Here is a 16,952-nt window from a genome sequence, read left to right on the forward strand (position 1 = left end):
TACAGTGATCACTGTACTGGGTAGGAACAACACACAATGATGACCCACAGTCCAATAGCAAACTATTCCCACATAGATAATCCAGAATTCGATGTTTCTTGTCCACTTTCCAAGTTGAGTTAGCAGTAATGTAATTCAGTAAGCGTCCATTAAGGGTCATGAAAATTGAGCCACCCACGTCCCTTAATGTTAGATTCTTTGAACAACAGATTATTTGTTTTCAGTATGACAAATTCACCACATCTTGCATTCAGGTCACCACCCAAGAGGATTATGTCAGACTCTAGGTCGTGTACCCGGACATAATAAGGTTATCTATATACTCAAAAATAGACTCTGTTTTATCCATCCCCAGGGCATCATAGATGCATACTATTAACATCTTTTTACGTATATAACCCTGTAATAATCCTACTTCCACCATCAGAACATTACCCCCAACGTCGATAGGCTTAATAAGTGTTGAGGGGATGTCTTGTGTAACCCCTATTAATAAACCACCTAAGGGACGTCCTAATGGTCCCTTCTTTGCCAGAGGCTGTTGAATCTGGTATCTGTTTAAGTAAATAGGCTGACATAACCATGTTTCCTGCAACAAAAATATATTCGAGTTCAAAAGGGATGCAAGGGATCCGCCATCCGTTATAAAATGGGAATGACCACGCGTATTCCAGGACATTATATTAATTCAATCATGAGGCAACACAGCACCTGGTATAACACTCCTTAACAGTTCCATCCCTGTGTGTTGGGGTAGCACATTTCTTTGGTGGTGATGAAGATTGTTGTATGTCCCTTTTTGAACAATGTTTACATTGGTCACAAACTTTAAGACTGGTCTTCAACACTGGTGAAGCGCCTAATTTTTATCCCAGAAATTCCAGTGAGTCTCTTTGGGCTCATATCAAAGATGCCGTGGATGGTAGTGAACAGTAAATTTTGGTCATATCATCATAGTTCGGGCCCAGAGGCTGCACAAAATCAATATCATTGGAATTTAGAATGCAACGGGACTTTTACGAATAATTTCTACAGGACCGGACGATTGATTGTTACCTTCTTAACATTAGAGTGTACTTGAGGAATAGTTACTATATGGCTGTCAAGTACCAAATTAGAAGGAATTTGGTGAGCTACACTTCCCCTATCTCGCATTTGCCAATTTATTGTTTGGTTTGTTGGTTCTGATCTAATGCCAATAGAACAGGTTGATGCACGTTGCTCACTTGCAGTACGGGTCGGTACTTCCTCTAGTTGCAGGCGGGCCTGGCTGATTTTATTGTCTTTCAACAGCAAACTAATTAAGGTGCCACCACTTTGTTGGAGGTGCTTTTTATGCCGCATGCCCTGGTTCTTGGCTTTCTTTGACTAAAGAGGGGGCTCAGTCTCTGATACAATATTTGAATTTAAAGGTTGAGTATCTAAGAACAGTGTTCGAGTTTGAGGTTTATTGGGAGCTTTTGGCCGTAACATTAGGCATTTTTTTAAACGACTTTCCATACGTGTGGGGTAATTTAGGGATGATGATAGGGCATTTTCCGTAAGGCAATTTATAACACCCACTTCCAGGGAATCAATGGTTATGATTTCCGGCTCGGCCATACCATTAGCCCCTTCCCGAGATGTATTCAATGTCTTTTTTGATTGCGTTCCTTCAAGTAGTCACATGATGTTGCCCTGCCTCGTCACCTCCTCATAGATATGCCCACATCATTTCAGTAAAATCTTTATTGCAGTGTACAACGTCATTAATCAATACCGATGTTTTATTCGAGTAATTATGCTGGCTGTTAATATGGTTATTAGTGCTAGGGATAAGTGTATGCACAATGGTGGCGTGTCATCCATAACCATACTTGGGAGGCTGAAAGACGTTGTGTTGAGAACTCAGAGGCAGGGTTTAGATTTCGAGAAGTAGCTGAAGAATTCATTGATACCTTGGAGGGCACACTTTCTTCATGATTTTTAAAACCGCCATCTGCCACCACTGCTGGGCGCATGGAAATACTAACTTGATAGCACCATTCTAATAGCAAATTATTATCAATCCCACCAAAAGTGGAGTGGAGATCAGATGTATTCACATTGTGTGCCTCATGGACCTGTACATTAGTCTCTGCATGCTCTACATTATTCAAACGCACAGTGATGTGCTGTTTTTTGGTAGAGATTTCCTTTGTTTTATTCAGTTGTTTTTTTTTTGCCAGGAACAGGGGGCACAGTGGAATTTGTAGTCTCAGAAGTTTTCTCTATTGACAATCCCCCCCCCCCAGCATTGGGGCACGCTCATAGCCATTGCATTTACTGTACAGTTTTTGTTTCCTTAAATTACCATTTCTAGGTTTGGGCAGAGCCTTCCCCGGCATGCTGGTTAGTTGTTATCCAGTGATGGCGGACCAACCACTTTTCAATGTATTTTAGCAGGTATACAACCAGCTTTATATGCAGAGAGAATACAAAACTCCAAAAGATGTTTTAAAGGTAGTCTCTTTTCTAGAGTCTTGGCTCAAAGGCACTTTGCCCCACAGTCACCACGAAAATGACTATGGGCCTCATTACGAGGTTGGAGCTGCCTCCAAACTCGTTCCGACTCCACCCTGGTGAATGGAGCAATTACCGGTCCATTCCAAGTTTGGCGGGACCGGTAATTCCCCATTCACCAGGGCCATCCCCATTCTCATTTGAGCCTCCCTAGGGCTCAATGGGAATGGGTAAGGCGCTAATACCGGTACTGCAAATTGCGGTACCGTTATTAGCTCTAGAGTCCCTTTGCGGGTCTCGCCCTTAACGCCTGAAAAAAACAGGCGTTAAGGAAGGACCCGCAAAGGGAACTCGTAGTAGGGCGGTAAGGGATTACCGGCATCGGTGCCCTTACCCGTGCCAGTAATCTCTTACCGCCCACCTCGTAATGAGGCCCTATGTATACAAAAACACTGATGGTGTATTAAAGGTAATCTCTTTGCAACAATCGTGGCTCAAATGGACAAGCCCCACAGTCACCCCGAAAAAAGTCAGTGGCCCTCATTACAACACTGGCGCTAAACCATGGCGCTATTAGCACCATGGTTGGTGCCGGTGTTGTAACGGGTCCGCCATGGTTCAATGGGGAATTACCACCCCATTCCAAGGTTGGCGGGGCAGTAATTCCCCATTGAACCATGGCCCTTCCCCATTCCCATTTTCGCCCCATAGGGCTCTATGGGAATGGGGAAGGCGCTAAGTACGGTACCGCAAATTGCGGTACCGTACTTAGCACCAAGGTCCCCTTGCGGGTCCATACTTTAACGGCTGGTGTAGACCAGCCGTTAAGGTTGGGTCCCGCAAAGGGATCTCGTAGTAAGGCGCTAAGTGTTTAACGGCGCCGCAGCCTCTTATGGTGCCGTTAAACACTTAGCGCCAGGGTCGTAATGTGGCCCAATGTTATCTTTTATGGGTGGTTCAATGGCGCATGAATCACCAATAATTCAATTTGCCCCACCTCAAACACACGCAGTGCTAAGGTTAAGCCTTAGAAAAAGGAAATGTCACGTCAATAAAGGGGGAGTTATTTTATACATCACTCACTTCTTGTGTACTCTTTGACTTAGGTGTCCTGCGCCTGACATACACAAAACTCGTTGATAACCACACGTGAAGTCAAGAGAGGTCCAATTGTAAGAATAACGAAGTTCCAGCAGGGCAGGTTGAAAACAACACTCCTACTCAGCACGGAGCCACGGAACACTCTAAAACACTCTATGATAGATTATATAATGGTGGATTGCTACCTCTTTCAAAGAATACAAAAATGTATTGTGGTAGATCGCAGCGAGAGCGATCACCTACTGCTTGAGCTCTCAATTGATCTACAGAGGTTTGGCTGGGATGTAAAGACCAAGGGCCTCATCAAAAGTTGGTGAGTATCCTGGCAGTAAATGTGCTGGTATACCACCCAATGCAAATAACGTTACTGCAACCCAATCTGGTGCTATTAGCGCCAGATACTGAGTTGCGTCAATTCCGGTACTCCCCATTTTTTAAGAGTCCGTATGACTCTATGGGGCAGTATTGGTGCAGTTACCATGGCGCAATTGCACTAGGGTAATTGCACTGGAAATTGGTAGAAAGTGGCCAGATTTACCTCCAGCTAAAAGCTGGAGGTAAATCTCAAACTTTCCACCCAAACTCAGGATTGTGCAGAGAGTTAATGTGGCAGTAAAGCCATCCTGGTCTCCCATCCATGCCGTAACTAGGAAAGAATCTGCATAGTTTTAAAGAGAGGAAGGGGCCAGTGTCCTCCGGCCATGTTACACGATAAATGAGCCTACATTACAAGACCACTTGAAGCTAAGCAGGGTCAGTCCTGCTTTGAAGCTGAGCAGGGTCAGTACCAGTTACTGCATGGATGGGTGACAGAATGCGCATCCAAATTATATTTTTTTTAATCTGTGCTACCATCAGTCCTTGAATGTTTTGCACTAAGAGCCAATTATTTGCCTTTTGCTGAATTGCATTCTGGTATTTGTAGTCTCCCAGTCAAGACGGAGAGAATAATGCCACAATTGTACACTTTTTGCCTAACATAGTTCTATAAGGATTTATATATTTGAGTGACACTATGGTACGAATAATGTTCAAGTTTTCTTTATAAATCAGAGTATTGTTGAATGTCAGACATGGGGTGGGGAGGGGAAATGATGAGAGGGCAAGTAAGTCATGAGTATTTGCCTATGATGAGGCAAGTGAGTTTGCAATCCTGGACACTGGTTCAGTTATTTTCCCTTATTTGTGGCTGCTTTTTAAGGCACAAGTAAAGGACACGTGAGTGGACAGCATTACTTTTCTTCAGAGGGCCGGCACAACCCCTTGGGTTTTTTTGAGGTTGGCAAACTTGCTCAAGTATTTGGCTACCAGGATTTTACTCGGGTTGTCATTTTCCAGTGCTGACGCTTACTCACAAGACCACAAGCACTTGTTTTGTATTGGGATTTAGTCCAGGGAATATTTCACGACAGATTGCAAGGTTTTAAAGGTGAGCACCTTTTATACTTTGCCTGCACATTTATTTGAACATTTCCTCTCTCATATTTTTTTCCAAAGCTATTTTGTCTTCCGCACTTTTGTATAAGAAGTAGGTCTATTGAATTACATGTGTATATTTCACTTTAAGATATGGTAATCTGACTAATGGTAGTCTGGCCAGGGCTGTGGGTATTAACAGGGGTGTCAACCAAGAGTGTGTGCTGGCTCCCTTGGTATTTACCCTGTACCTGGCGAATTTACCAGTTTGTCTAGAGAGTCGAGCCAAATGTCCCTGAAAATTCAAACAAAATCTGTCTCCGCCATGCTTTATGCTGATGATCTGGTCATATTGGACCAGACCTTCTCAGGGTTAAAGGCCATGCTAAACGAATTGGGGAGATATGCAAAGGCCAACAGGTTGGCTGTGAACTTAAGTAAGACCAAGATCATGCAATTCTCCCCAAAGAAAATTAATCACCCTGTGATGACTACAACTTTTGGAGAGATCCAACATGTCGACTCCTATAAATATCTAGGCAACACCATATCAAATTGATCAACCTATGCCAAGGTTAGAGAACTGAAAATCAGGACAGCAAAGCAACTAAGTGTTCTATGCCGTCGTTCATCTCCATGCTGGCTATTCCCTTGTTGGGATTGCTATATAAATAGTGGTTCTGTCCCGCAAACCTATATGGACTGGAGGCCTTAGCTTGGCTTCACTTGAGCTGGTTAAATGGACTGGAAGGTCTTTATTGGGGTTGCCCAAGTCGACGCCTATGGAACATACATGTCTAGAATTCAGTTTTATCTCCTTGACAGGCATGGCATTGAGAAGAACAGGAGTACTCCATATAACATCTCTGCTCTCTGCACGGTGCCCCTTATTAGCAGTGATGGGCTGTAACACACAGAACAAGCCTTTAGTACGAGGCTTGAATTACACTAAATTCAATAATGAGCAATTGGACCTAATTGAATGGCATCCTAATCTAAATCTCTGTAATTATTTTAACATAGTAAAAGGTGCCTTCTGTAGGAAACTAAAGAAATGGGATTGGTGTCTCATCCACTCCCATTTAGAAAAACTAAAAGGCTACTCCACTGTAAATACTGTGACACACACATTTGAAAGGCCCCAGAGGTATTGTGTACAATGTCCTCATCCAGGAATACAACGTATGCGCATCATGATGCACTGTAATCTATTGTCATTACGGGATATTTGGGGAGCTACATGGGGCCGCACGGCAGAAGAGAGATATTGTCGAATTTGTCTCTGTCCCACCAACTTGGAGACTGCATAACACGTCTTCACTGGCTATCCCCAATTGGGCCCCTTGTAAATGACCTCCCTGGGAAAGCTAGTCCACGAGCATGAGAGCATAAAACCCATGGATGTTTGGAACTGCTGCCTAAACACAGACGCTACATCCACACACATGGCACTCTATCAGGTTTGGACAAAAATGTAGATCTTGTTAGGAAACCCCAAGGACACCATGATCTCCTTTCGATAGGGTTCAGAACTTCTTCCACAATTACACAATTAATGAATGTGTCAGTAACAGCCCAAGTTCAAAACCCACTATTCCCAAACAATCCCCCAATCGAGGATCTACCCGATTTACCTGAGACACCAGGAAGTGAAGTCAACACACCCATGTACGGACACTACAAATACTTCCTGGAGGGACAATTCACCCTCTCCGGGAAGCTGTCTGACGCCAGGAGGGAATACATCTCAATCAGAGGAACCTGTGGAGCCAGAGATTCCTGTCCCCTCCCCAGGGAACCCCAGGACCTCAAACTTGGGAGCCGAGACAGTGTGGGATGGCTCCCTCGATCTACTAGGATAGATTGCCTCAGCTTCCGAAACCCTGTCAGATACCATAAAAGTGGTAGAGGTTTCATCTACGCCAGAAAAGCCAACCAAGAACAACAGGGGAGGAGGCCTGTTCTCAACTTTTAAGTTAACAAAATTCAAAAGAATTCAAGCTCTAGAGCCCCCGGACCCGATTGTTTCAGCAACGCCACACTGAAGGATCATCCAGAAGAATGGGTGATATTCATTACATTTTTGTTCGACCACATTTTGGAGGTCGGGTTATTCCGGACTTGTGGAGGAAAGCAGTCATTGTCCCGATTTCCAAGAAGGGCAACAGGAAAGACCCTGGAAACAATTGCCTGATTGCCCTTCTACAACATGATTGGCAAGATCTTTGGCTACTTGCTTCTGTCCAGCCTATCGTACTGGCTGAAACAACAAAGATGCTATGACCATCTCCAAACCAGGTTCAGAAGAGGGGCCAGTACTGGAGCAAATATCTTGATATTAAGCATCCTGAACGTGAGAGCTTAGGAAAAAAATAGTAAGATGTACCTCACCTTTGTGGACCTTGTACAGGCTTTCAACCATGGGGGTTGAAATCACCTGTGGGATAGACTGGCAAAGAACAAATGCCCAGTTTCCATACTGGTCCCTTTAATTGACCTCCATGAGAATACATTAATAAGATCTAGACTGAACCAGACAGGCCTACTTTTAAACGAAATCCTGACACTTAAAGGCCAGAAACAGGGGTGTACTCTGGCTCTGGAACTCTTCAACTTTTTTCTGGCAGATATTGGCAACTCGCTAGGTAAGGATAGACGCTTCCCCCATGTTTCGGAGGGACTCACCTAGCTAGACTCCTCTATTCCGATGACTTAGTTTTGATAGACCAGAGGCTGGTGGGTCTAAACAGCAGTTAATCCAACTGAGAAACTATGTTGCCAAGAACAGTTAACAGGTAAATATAGAGAAACTAAAGATCCTAGAGTTTGGGAAACCCGAGACCAAGAATCAAAACAACGCGAACAAATGATACTTGGGCCAAAAAAAATTGAACAGGTATCAACATTCAAGTGCCTAGGAATTTGGATAAATAACAGCCTTGTGAAGTCTCCAATTTCAGCATTCCTGCATAGCAAAGCAAAAAACCTAGCGGCCCAGGCATGCAAAATAAACACAAAATATGGCTACTTTACAATACAACCTGTGATGGATTTCTACCAAATGAAAGTACTGCCAATCCTTACATATGGTTCAGAGGCCGTTATGAATACTCCAACCAACATTTGGATGCGACTGGAGGGCCTCTTCTTGAAAAAAAGTGAGGAAAGTGCCCAACTCTCTACCTATGCACATCTTGCAAAGAGAACGGGGAATATCTTCCCTCCAGGTGACTGTAGAGTGGAAACAACTGGCTTTGTTCAGCAAATGTATAGACCCGGGAAGCTGAGAAATCTTCAAGATAGTACAAGAAGAAATTAAACGTGGCTCAAATAAAACCATAAAAGAATGGATACACGACAACAATGATACATTAAGCGAGTTGGAATGTTCCAGAGAAGACCTTCTAAAAAAACCTTGTTGGGTAAAAAAGAAACTGTATGAAAATGACTCTATCACCACTTTGGACAAAGCAGCAGTATACAAACTACACCAACAACTCGACCATGAACTAAGAAATGTGGGTTCTCTCCCGCAATACCTAAGCAATTGCATGATAAGAATCAGAGAACGCAGTTTATGCGCTTCAGATTAAACATATTCCCAACTAATGCAATGTTGGCGATACTATCAAGGAATGGCCCAAAAACGCCAAACCACTGTCGTTTCCGCACAGAAAAAGGGCAAATTGAGACTTTAAAGCACCTGCTGCTGTTTTGTACTGGTCTTACGGAGCTGAGGACTCTATTTTCTGGAGCCAGGATCAGATCCATTTCGTCATTAAATCCAGGGGACTGGTGGCCAGCAATGAAGATTGAAATCAAGTTGTCCAGTATCAGTGCTGTGGTGAACTACCTGAACAGACTCTAAGAAGAAGGTGGGGCTGCATTGACACAGAGTGGACACATCTAGAGTGAAAAATGAGTGGAAATTCCGGGGGGAAAAAAATATTGGACTTGTTAGGACTTGTTTCTGACCGGCTTAGATGATGTCTTGTAAAAGTTTATTTTTAAACTAACACAATAAAAAAATAAAAATAAGAAAAAAAGTATTGACCCCGACAAGGCAGGAACAAATGTACTATCACCTTCTTTGAAGAAACTAGATCATAGTGCTCTTCTATATGCGGATGATTCTGCCATTGTATCTTTAAATATCTGTGGCCTTGATCAATGGCTTACCTCTGCTAAAGGATATATGGAAAAACATAGGCTAAAACTAAATGAAGCTACGATCAAGATAATGGTTTTCGATAAACAGGGGAAACCCTACAAGTGGCTACTAGATGCCTAAATAATATAGGAATTAGAGCGGTATTTGTATCTTGCTCTAGTGTTTACAAAGAATGGATCATGGTGCAAGTACAGGCCTCAGATTGAAGGGACTAATCAGGTTTTACTTTATGCTTGAGGCCCAAAGATAAATGTTTGGACGTTTTTTAGATGACATTTTCATTGTTGATCCTTTATGTTTCTGAAATGTGGGGGAACAGTAACCATAAATCTCTGGAGATATTCCAGAACAGATTTTTACGGCAATTGCTGGGTCTCCCCCCAGGTAATCCCAGTAGTGTTAGCAAGCTAGGGATAAATGGTATAGGATCCTGATCACATCTCAGATTCTTAACTTGTTTCTTAAAACTGAAACTGGGCTTTTCACAAACCCTAATGCTATTGCCTTGTTTTCAGAAATTGAGTATTCGACATGCAGAAGTAAATAGCCCTGGTACAGGGGAGGTGATAAGTATCCCTTCTTTAACCCATAGAAAACCTTTACGTTATCTATGTTTTACTACTTCTTTGCAACTCAGGATTTCTGCCATTGAGGTCAAAATTCTACCTTTAAACTTGACTTCTCTTTTCTGTGTCAGTAAATTTGAAAAAGTCCTAGAATTGAATGTGGTAAACATCATTATTTTAAAATAGTTATCCAGGATACTAGATGTGAAATAGGCAAACAATAAATTGGGCTAGTGAATATAGAGATAACAACCAAAATGGAGTCCCACTGTTATAGGTCGATCCCCTTTCTTTTTCCTGAAAAATTCAAGCAGAACCTCATGTTAATTCCATATCTAAATCCATGCGTCGGGGTTACAGCATTAAAAATCACATCAAAGGAAAACCAATATTGGCATAAGTGTTGTTTTCAAATTTAATATCATATTTAATAATGTTCATTATCTTTTTGTCTTTAGAGCGGGAGAGCCGGAGGAATGTGCTGGAATGGTGTCTTTTCTCCTCTCATCCGACGCCTCCTATATCACTGGAGAGATCATGGTGGTCGGGGGAGGATACAGAACAAGGATCTGAAAGCGAGACAGTAACTTTCGCTCGAATTGTCCTTGTGCATCTATGAAGGACATTTGAAGAAATTTGACTGCTTTTAAAACCTATTTCCTTCAATTGTACTCAATGATATCAATGATATGTACATCTCGATTGATTGTGTACTTTTATTTAAAGCTTGTATGAATACTGCCTTCCAAAAATTTTGTACAATTAAGCAAGAACCATTTTGACCCGATCACGGTATTTAGCCGGTAAAGACCAAGTTGCATTCAAACCACCTTTCTGCTCTGTGCACAAAATGTCAGTAGACATATTCAAAGAAGCAAGTCAGATGGTTAATCGAATTTGGAAATTGTCTCTGAAAGTTATTTTGTGTGCTACTTATCACAAAAGGACAGTTAATTAGCATTGTGTCTCCAGCTCCAGACTGGCACGCATGCACCTTTATTTGGACTCTTGCTGCCCAAATGATTGTGAAACATGGTATTTACATATGTCCAGGGAGGACTGGTAAATGAAGGTGGCTCCTTTCAGGTAGAGGAATCTAAAACACACACTCAAGTCTGCTGAATTAGGCTGATTTATATTTCACTGTTTGTCAGTTTTTTAATACACCAGTGCAAATGCAATAAAGCTCATTTCTAGTGTCACTCAGTAACCTGTCTGTATCTTTCTACTTCCTAGGTGGATTTCTCATTTTAGCACAGCAGTTATCGTTACTCGACAGAGTTCTTCAATTCACTTCTCCTACTAAGCGTATAGTTCCAATAGGCTCAGGACACAACAGTGATTTTTTTTTTTACAACACACAACACAGCGTTATTGCAGTCTATATTTAAGATCATTTACAAACCTTACCAAAAACCAATTCTGCAGCCTGCTTTATTATTTCTGAAGAGAGTTGCCCTAGAAATTGATTTAAAATACCCTTGCGTTCGGTTTATAGCAAGTCATCAACATTTGGAACATTGTCCAACGTGCAATGCACTTTTGCCGTGATGCAAGATCCTGCATCTCTGTGAGCCCTCAACACAGTTATTTCTTTTCTCTCCATTGCTGATATGTCCAAAGTCAAAATAATTGCACAATTCCAGACTGTACTTTGTTTGTCTTGATAGAAACAGATTGCAATGTTCATGCAAAAGGATTTAGCCTTATGAAGCATGTGGCATTATCTACTGTGATTCAGCATAGGCATCCAATGCCATCTCCAAGATACCACAGAGTGCCTAGGGGCACACTGTGATGTTCGTAAGCTTAGTCTAGTGGCACACTGTGATGTTCTAGACCCAACACATGAGCATGGGACTGATTTTGTAGAGGTTTGTACACTCATTATCAAGTAGGAAGAAAATCGTTACATTTGTTTTCATAGGATGATGTTGAAAGGTTTGCATTTTGTTTGTGCACATTTACTTGAAATCGACCGATTACATATACATCTATATACATATAGGTCTATGTGGTGGTAGGACAGTGGTGGGCTAGGGGTTGAGAAAATTAGGGTTTTGGTGAGTGGGGTTGTGGGCTGAGCAGTGTGTACATGGATGCGACCCCCTTTTTAAAATAAATGAAATAATTGTTTGAATTCATGAGGACCAAAGTGCATGAACAAATGCAGACTTTGAACTAGCAGTCTCCACAAGGCTGCCATGGACCATGCTATCTCCAACTTGCTCTCACTAAATACTCTCCCTCCAGATCTTTACGTTTCTCCGGCGCCAACTCTCTGTGTGTCAAGTGCTTCGCTAAACAGCGAGCTGGTGGCCGATCTCTTTCCTCAGTAGGCTTCCGCCTATAGACCAGCCTCCCCCTTCCTCTTTGTCTTAAGCTGGGGCTCCTCAAATTCAAGAAGCTTCTCAAGACTTTCCTTTTGACCTCCTCCTTCCCTTCCTCCCTCCTCACAGTTGCTGAGATTAGTGACAAGGCCCTTATGTGTCCTCTTGGGCCCTGGCCTCCCACACCAAATCATGGAGTGTAGGCTGGAGGAGGCTAGAGGGGCTGCCTGTTCCCTCCTCACATTATATACTGGGCCACCACCATTATGGAAGCGGGAACACCAAAAGGCAAAGTTAGATCACCCACCAGGCTGCCAAATAGCAGCCAGAAAAAGACTCTGATCCTGATGTCAGACCCAAGCCATTGGAGCAAGATACACCAGACCTTTGACATTCCTGGACAGTATGCAGCTGTGAAAGAAACATTAGATGGCATAACCTCCAACATCACTATCCTGAATTTGAACATGGAGCAGGTGAGCGCTTGGGTGACAGAGGGGGGAAACCCGCATCAGGCAGCAGAAGACAGATGAACCGCAGATGCTTAAGACGCAAGTGACCATGTTTTCTACGAATCTGAAGTGAGCCGTCCAAAAATACGATGACTTGGAATTCCATTCCAGGAGAAATAATATTCACATTGTAGGGTTTTCGGAGGAATTTAGGCAAGGTCCCATGGAAATGGCAGTGGAAAACCTTCTCAATGAACTACTGAGTTGCCCGATCTTCTCTGACATATTTGTAGTGGCATGTGCCGTAGGTCACCTTCAACTAGGCCTGAAACCCAGAGTTCCGGCCAGAGCAGTTATTGGGAGGCTGCTCAACTATAGAGCACGCAATAACATCTTGCGGTTAGCTAGAGAAAATGGGCCTCTGCAATTTGAATCTGCCACTGTACATATTTACCCTAATTTCTCCACAGCCATCCAATGGGATTGCAAGTCTTTCATGGGGGTTAAAAAGCCATTGAGCGAAAGATCAACACAGTATGCAATCAGAGGTCGAAGTGGGCGGGAGCGGTCGGGAGCAGTGCTACTACACTTTTAATTTTAAGTTTCACTGTTCCCATACTTTTATTTTAAAAAGAAACCGTTCTGGAATGGTTTAGTGTTAAAATAAAAGTGTAGGAAGAAGTTGAAGCTTGCACTTCAGTGCAGTGCACTGAACATTCCCATAAATAGCAGGTGTCTTTGTTTGGGGGTTTGGATTGTGTGTGGGAGGGGGCACAACAATGGTGTTTGTGGGGAGCGGGGCAGTCCAGCAAGGAACATAGTGTTAGGGAGAATTCTCCATATGTGCTAATTTCCCTTACCTTTTGAGACCCCGAGCAACTTTGCTGGATTTCTAGGATTTGAGTTTCTACCTGGAACGAGTGTGAGCCTTTTTTCCCACTCTTTCATGTATTTTGATGTGTGTTTTACTTTTGTGTTCTCTGGTTATGGAGTTTTAAAACAACTAAATCTGCATCATCTTTTTCTGTGTGTCACACACAACCTTCAGTGCAGTGGCATAGGGGTGCCTTTCAGACTCCCCAAGGTTTAAATACCTTCTCTGGGACTGACTACCATCTCCCAGAGCATGTAAAGTTAAATTGACTTTACTAGCCTCTTTAAATTTACTGACCCAGCACACCCTATCTTACTAAAGAGTGCTGGAGTGGGTGCCTAACTTCCCCCGAGTGAAAACCCTCATGTAAGAGTAAAATGTTACCCTTTCCTACTTTAAATGGCTGGTGGCAGTGGTTTTTGATCAACTACCGAGATTTTTCTCGACTGCTAACAACAATAGCTAAAAATCGGTTCAGCCATGTTTTTCAATATGGCGCAGAAGACCTATCTGTAAAAACAGACTCTGGTCATCTTTTTCCACCATTTCTTTTAGGAAAGGTCCTTCTTGTGTTTGTTTCTGCGTGCCAAACCAGGTTTGGTCCCTTTCTTCATTGGCCTTTGGCGGGCTTCAGTGCTGAAGCCCTCCTCTGAGGGAGGGTGTCTGGGGTGGACAGGATGTGAGGGAGGTGTCGAAACTCCCTGTGCTTAGTCTCCTAGGAGCCCTGAATGCACTCTGGCGTGATTGGCCGGCTGGCTGTCCGGCAAGGACAGCCACCCTGCTGTGTGAGTGACAGCCAGGCTGGGATGAATGGGGGAACACTGTTTAAAAGCAGGTCTCGGGGACTTGGAAAGCAGAGTCGACCACTGGAACGAAAGAACCAAAGAGGAGAGGAAGGAAGAGGACTGCTGCAACTCCTGGACGACCGTTGAATCCCTGGTGCAGGTCCGAATTGCCTGAAACTCCAACGACAGAGAAGCCCTTCAAGCTTAACTTCTTCCCTTGAGTTTGGAGGGAACAACCACAATCGCAAGCCACCTGGACACCGTCCCCATCTGGTCAAATTTTCATCAGAGTGCTGTTGAAAACCGGAGAGCCAGAGGGAAGGAAACCAGCTTGTGGACTTTAAGGCTCTCACACCTTAAACCGACGTCTTGCTACAGGTTTTGGCCTTTTCCCTGGGCAGTGCAGGAACTTCCTCATGTCCTCCTTTTTTTCCCCATTACTGAAGATCAGGAACAGCGAAATATGCTTGAACTGCCAGGAACAACTGCCTCAGCTACAGCTTTCTTCATTGACAAGGTATTGTGCAAACGTGGTCCGGAAATCTTTTCAGCCATTGAGAAAGTGTGTGAAACTTTCCTCAACTATGAAGGCTTGTCCTTCCCTTAACATTAGTCAAACTTTTCACCTAGCCAAATCCTTTAAACTTCTGTGGCAAAGACTTAACTGTTATATACCATAACTGTGCTATCCTATTATGTGTTGGATTGGTTGGCTGATTTTGAATATAAACATGGGATTCAAGACATTACAGGGAATCAGTATATTCCTTGGCTTTTTCTAGGCAACCCCCTGTTGCAACGGATGTGGTAATGGAGTTGGGGGATATAGATAGAAAGGAGTATGAAACTATGAAGCTTGCTTTGATAGCTAGATTTGTGAAGATCCCTTCTCACTATCTAAAGAGGTTTAGAACCCTCAAAAAGCATGATGTTACCCCTTGGGCTACCTGGGTGACTGAATGTTTGAAGAAATTAGATGGATGGGTTAAAGGTTACAGAGTGAACACATAGGAAGGTATGCAATATCTGGTGATGTTGAATCTATTTATGATGCCTGCTCTCCTAAACTGATACAGCACTTGGCTGACTCTAAGGAAATTGATCCAGAGAAGTTAGCAAGGGCTGCTGACTTGTGGGTTGCCAACAGGGCTACTCACAAGGATTCTGGGGTAACTCAGAAGAAGGATGAGGGGAAGCAGCACAAAAAGGATACCAAAGAGAATTCTAATACCTCCAATCCAAAAGAGGGCCACACAAATAACAAGGGTAAGCCCCAAGGGAAACCGAATCAGGCTAGTGTTCCTTATGGGGACAAAACAAAAGGAGGTCAGAATAAAACCTCATTCATAAAGACATTTGGAGAATGTTATGCTTGTGGGTCAACTGACCATGTGAAAGGGGGTCCCAGTTGCAAGGGTAAACCTTCAGGGGTCCACACTGTCTCCTTAGCCTTCTCCCCAGTGGATGAAGTACCAATGGCAAGTGGAAACTTCCACTTACTGGGTGAGGAACCCATGAAAGTCCCAGCCAGTGTTTCTTTAGTATCCCTGGGTCTGTGGGAACAACCGAACTTAGATGTGTATAACTCTATTCCAGACAATACTAAAGAGTATTACAAAGACAATGTTCTTGTGAATGGCAGGAAACCCCTGCCATCAGAGACACTGGGGCCAGCATAACTCTAGTTTATGAATCATTTTTCAAGGTTGAGGATGTTGCTAAGGCACCCAAAATCCTAACTAAGCTTGCTGGAGGCCCTGTCCAATTGCTTCCACAGTTACCAGCTCTCATCCAGTGTAATGATATGACTGTTAAAATCTGTAAGTGTGCAGAGTGAAGCACCTCTGAGAGTCCTGTTGGGGAATGACTTAAAACTCTTGGAATTGTATCAAGCACCCCCAGGCCTCCCAGCAAACAGAAACAGGAGCAGACTGGGAAGGCCAGAGGGTGTACCTTAAGGGGCTCTCCAGAGGAGATTATAGAGGAAACTATAAATCCCAGTACACAGGATTTACTGATTGCCATTGCTAAAAACAAAGAGGAAAAGGGGAAACCTAAAACCTCCAGGAAGAAACCAGCCACCACTCCTGTGGTACCAACCAGGATATCCCCGAGAGGACTGTCCAAAGTCACACCTGTGACTCCTCGTCCAGCTGAGTCTGAGTGTGTGGAACAAGCTTGTGTGGTTGAATCAGGTGCTGAGGAATCAGAGCTGGAAGAGGACCTTGCTCCTGTTGGAGTTCTGGATCCTGCAGACCATCCTGAGCTGCAGTCTTTACTGGCAGCAGGTGGACCCTGGAAGACACACTTCAGCAGAGGTCAAAGAGAGTGTCCTACTTTTGAAGGTCTTCGCCAACAGGCAGCTTCCCAACTGGATGGGCAAGAGCCAGGGAAGCATAGGTTATACTGGGATGATAGCCTCTTCTACAGTGAACCACTATCTCAGGGGACTACAGAAGACGTGTAGTGCCTCTTGAAAGCAGACTCCAGTTCCTACAGTTAGCACATGAGATACCTTTGGCTGGTCACTTAAGTTTTAAGAAGACCAAGAAAAACCTCTGGCAAGAGTGGAGCGAAGAATGTGGCACCGTTGGTGCCTCTCCCAGCGGTGGGAGTACCTTTAGAGAGGGTAGCAATCAACATTGTTGGTCCTTTAGACCCTCCCACATCTTCAGAAAACAGTAATAAATGGTGAGGAACCTTTTCACAGTGGACACTAGAACTATAGGACCTCAGCGCCCTTTTTGTAGTTAAATGTAAAATGATAATTGTGTCG

General features: G+C 43.5%; 1 protein-coding gene across 1 annotated transcript in view; it reads left to right on the forward strand.

Annotated features, from left to right (window-relative positions):
- The window catches only part of LOC138491915 (dehydrogenase/reductase SDR family member 4-like), a 295,693-nt gene extending 285,246 nt beyond the window's left edge, over window positions 1–10,447 (forward strand). The window contains exon 10 of the mRNA XM_069618778.1: window positions 10,194–10,447. Coding sequence (XP_069474879.1) covers window positions 10,194–10,308 — 115 coding nt within the window. The 3' untranslated portion in view covers window positions 10,309–10,447. The remainder of the gene's footprint in view (window positions 1–10,193) is intronic.
- The last annotated feature ends 6,505 nt before the right edge of the window (window positions 10,448–16,952 follow it).

This window comes from Ambystoma mexicanum, chromosome 10, assembly GCF_040938575.1.
Source record: "Ambystoma mexicanum isolate Mex_15411 chromosome 10, UKY_AmexF1_1, whole genome shotgun sequence".
NCBI lineage: Eukaryota > Metazoa > Chordata > Amphibia > Caudata > Ambystomatidae > Ambystoma > Ambystoma mexicanum.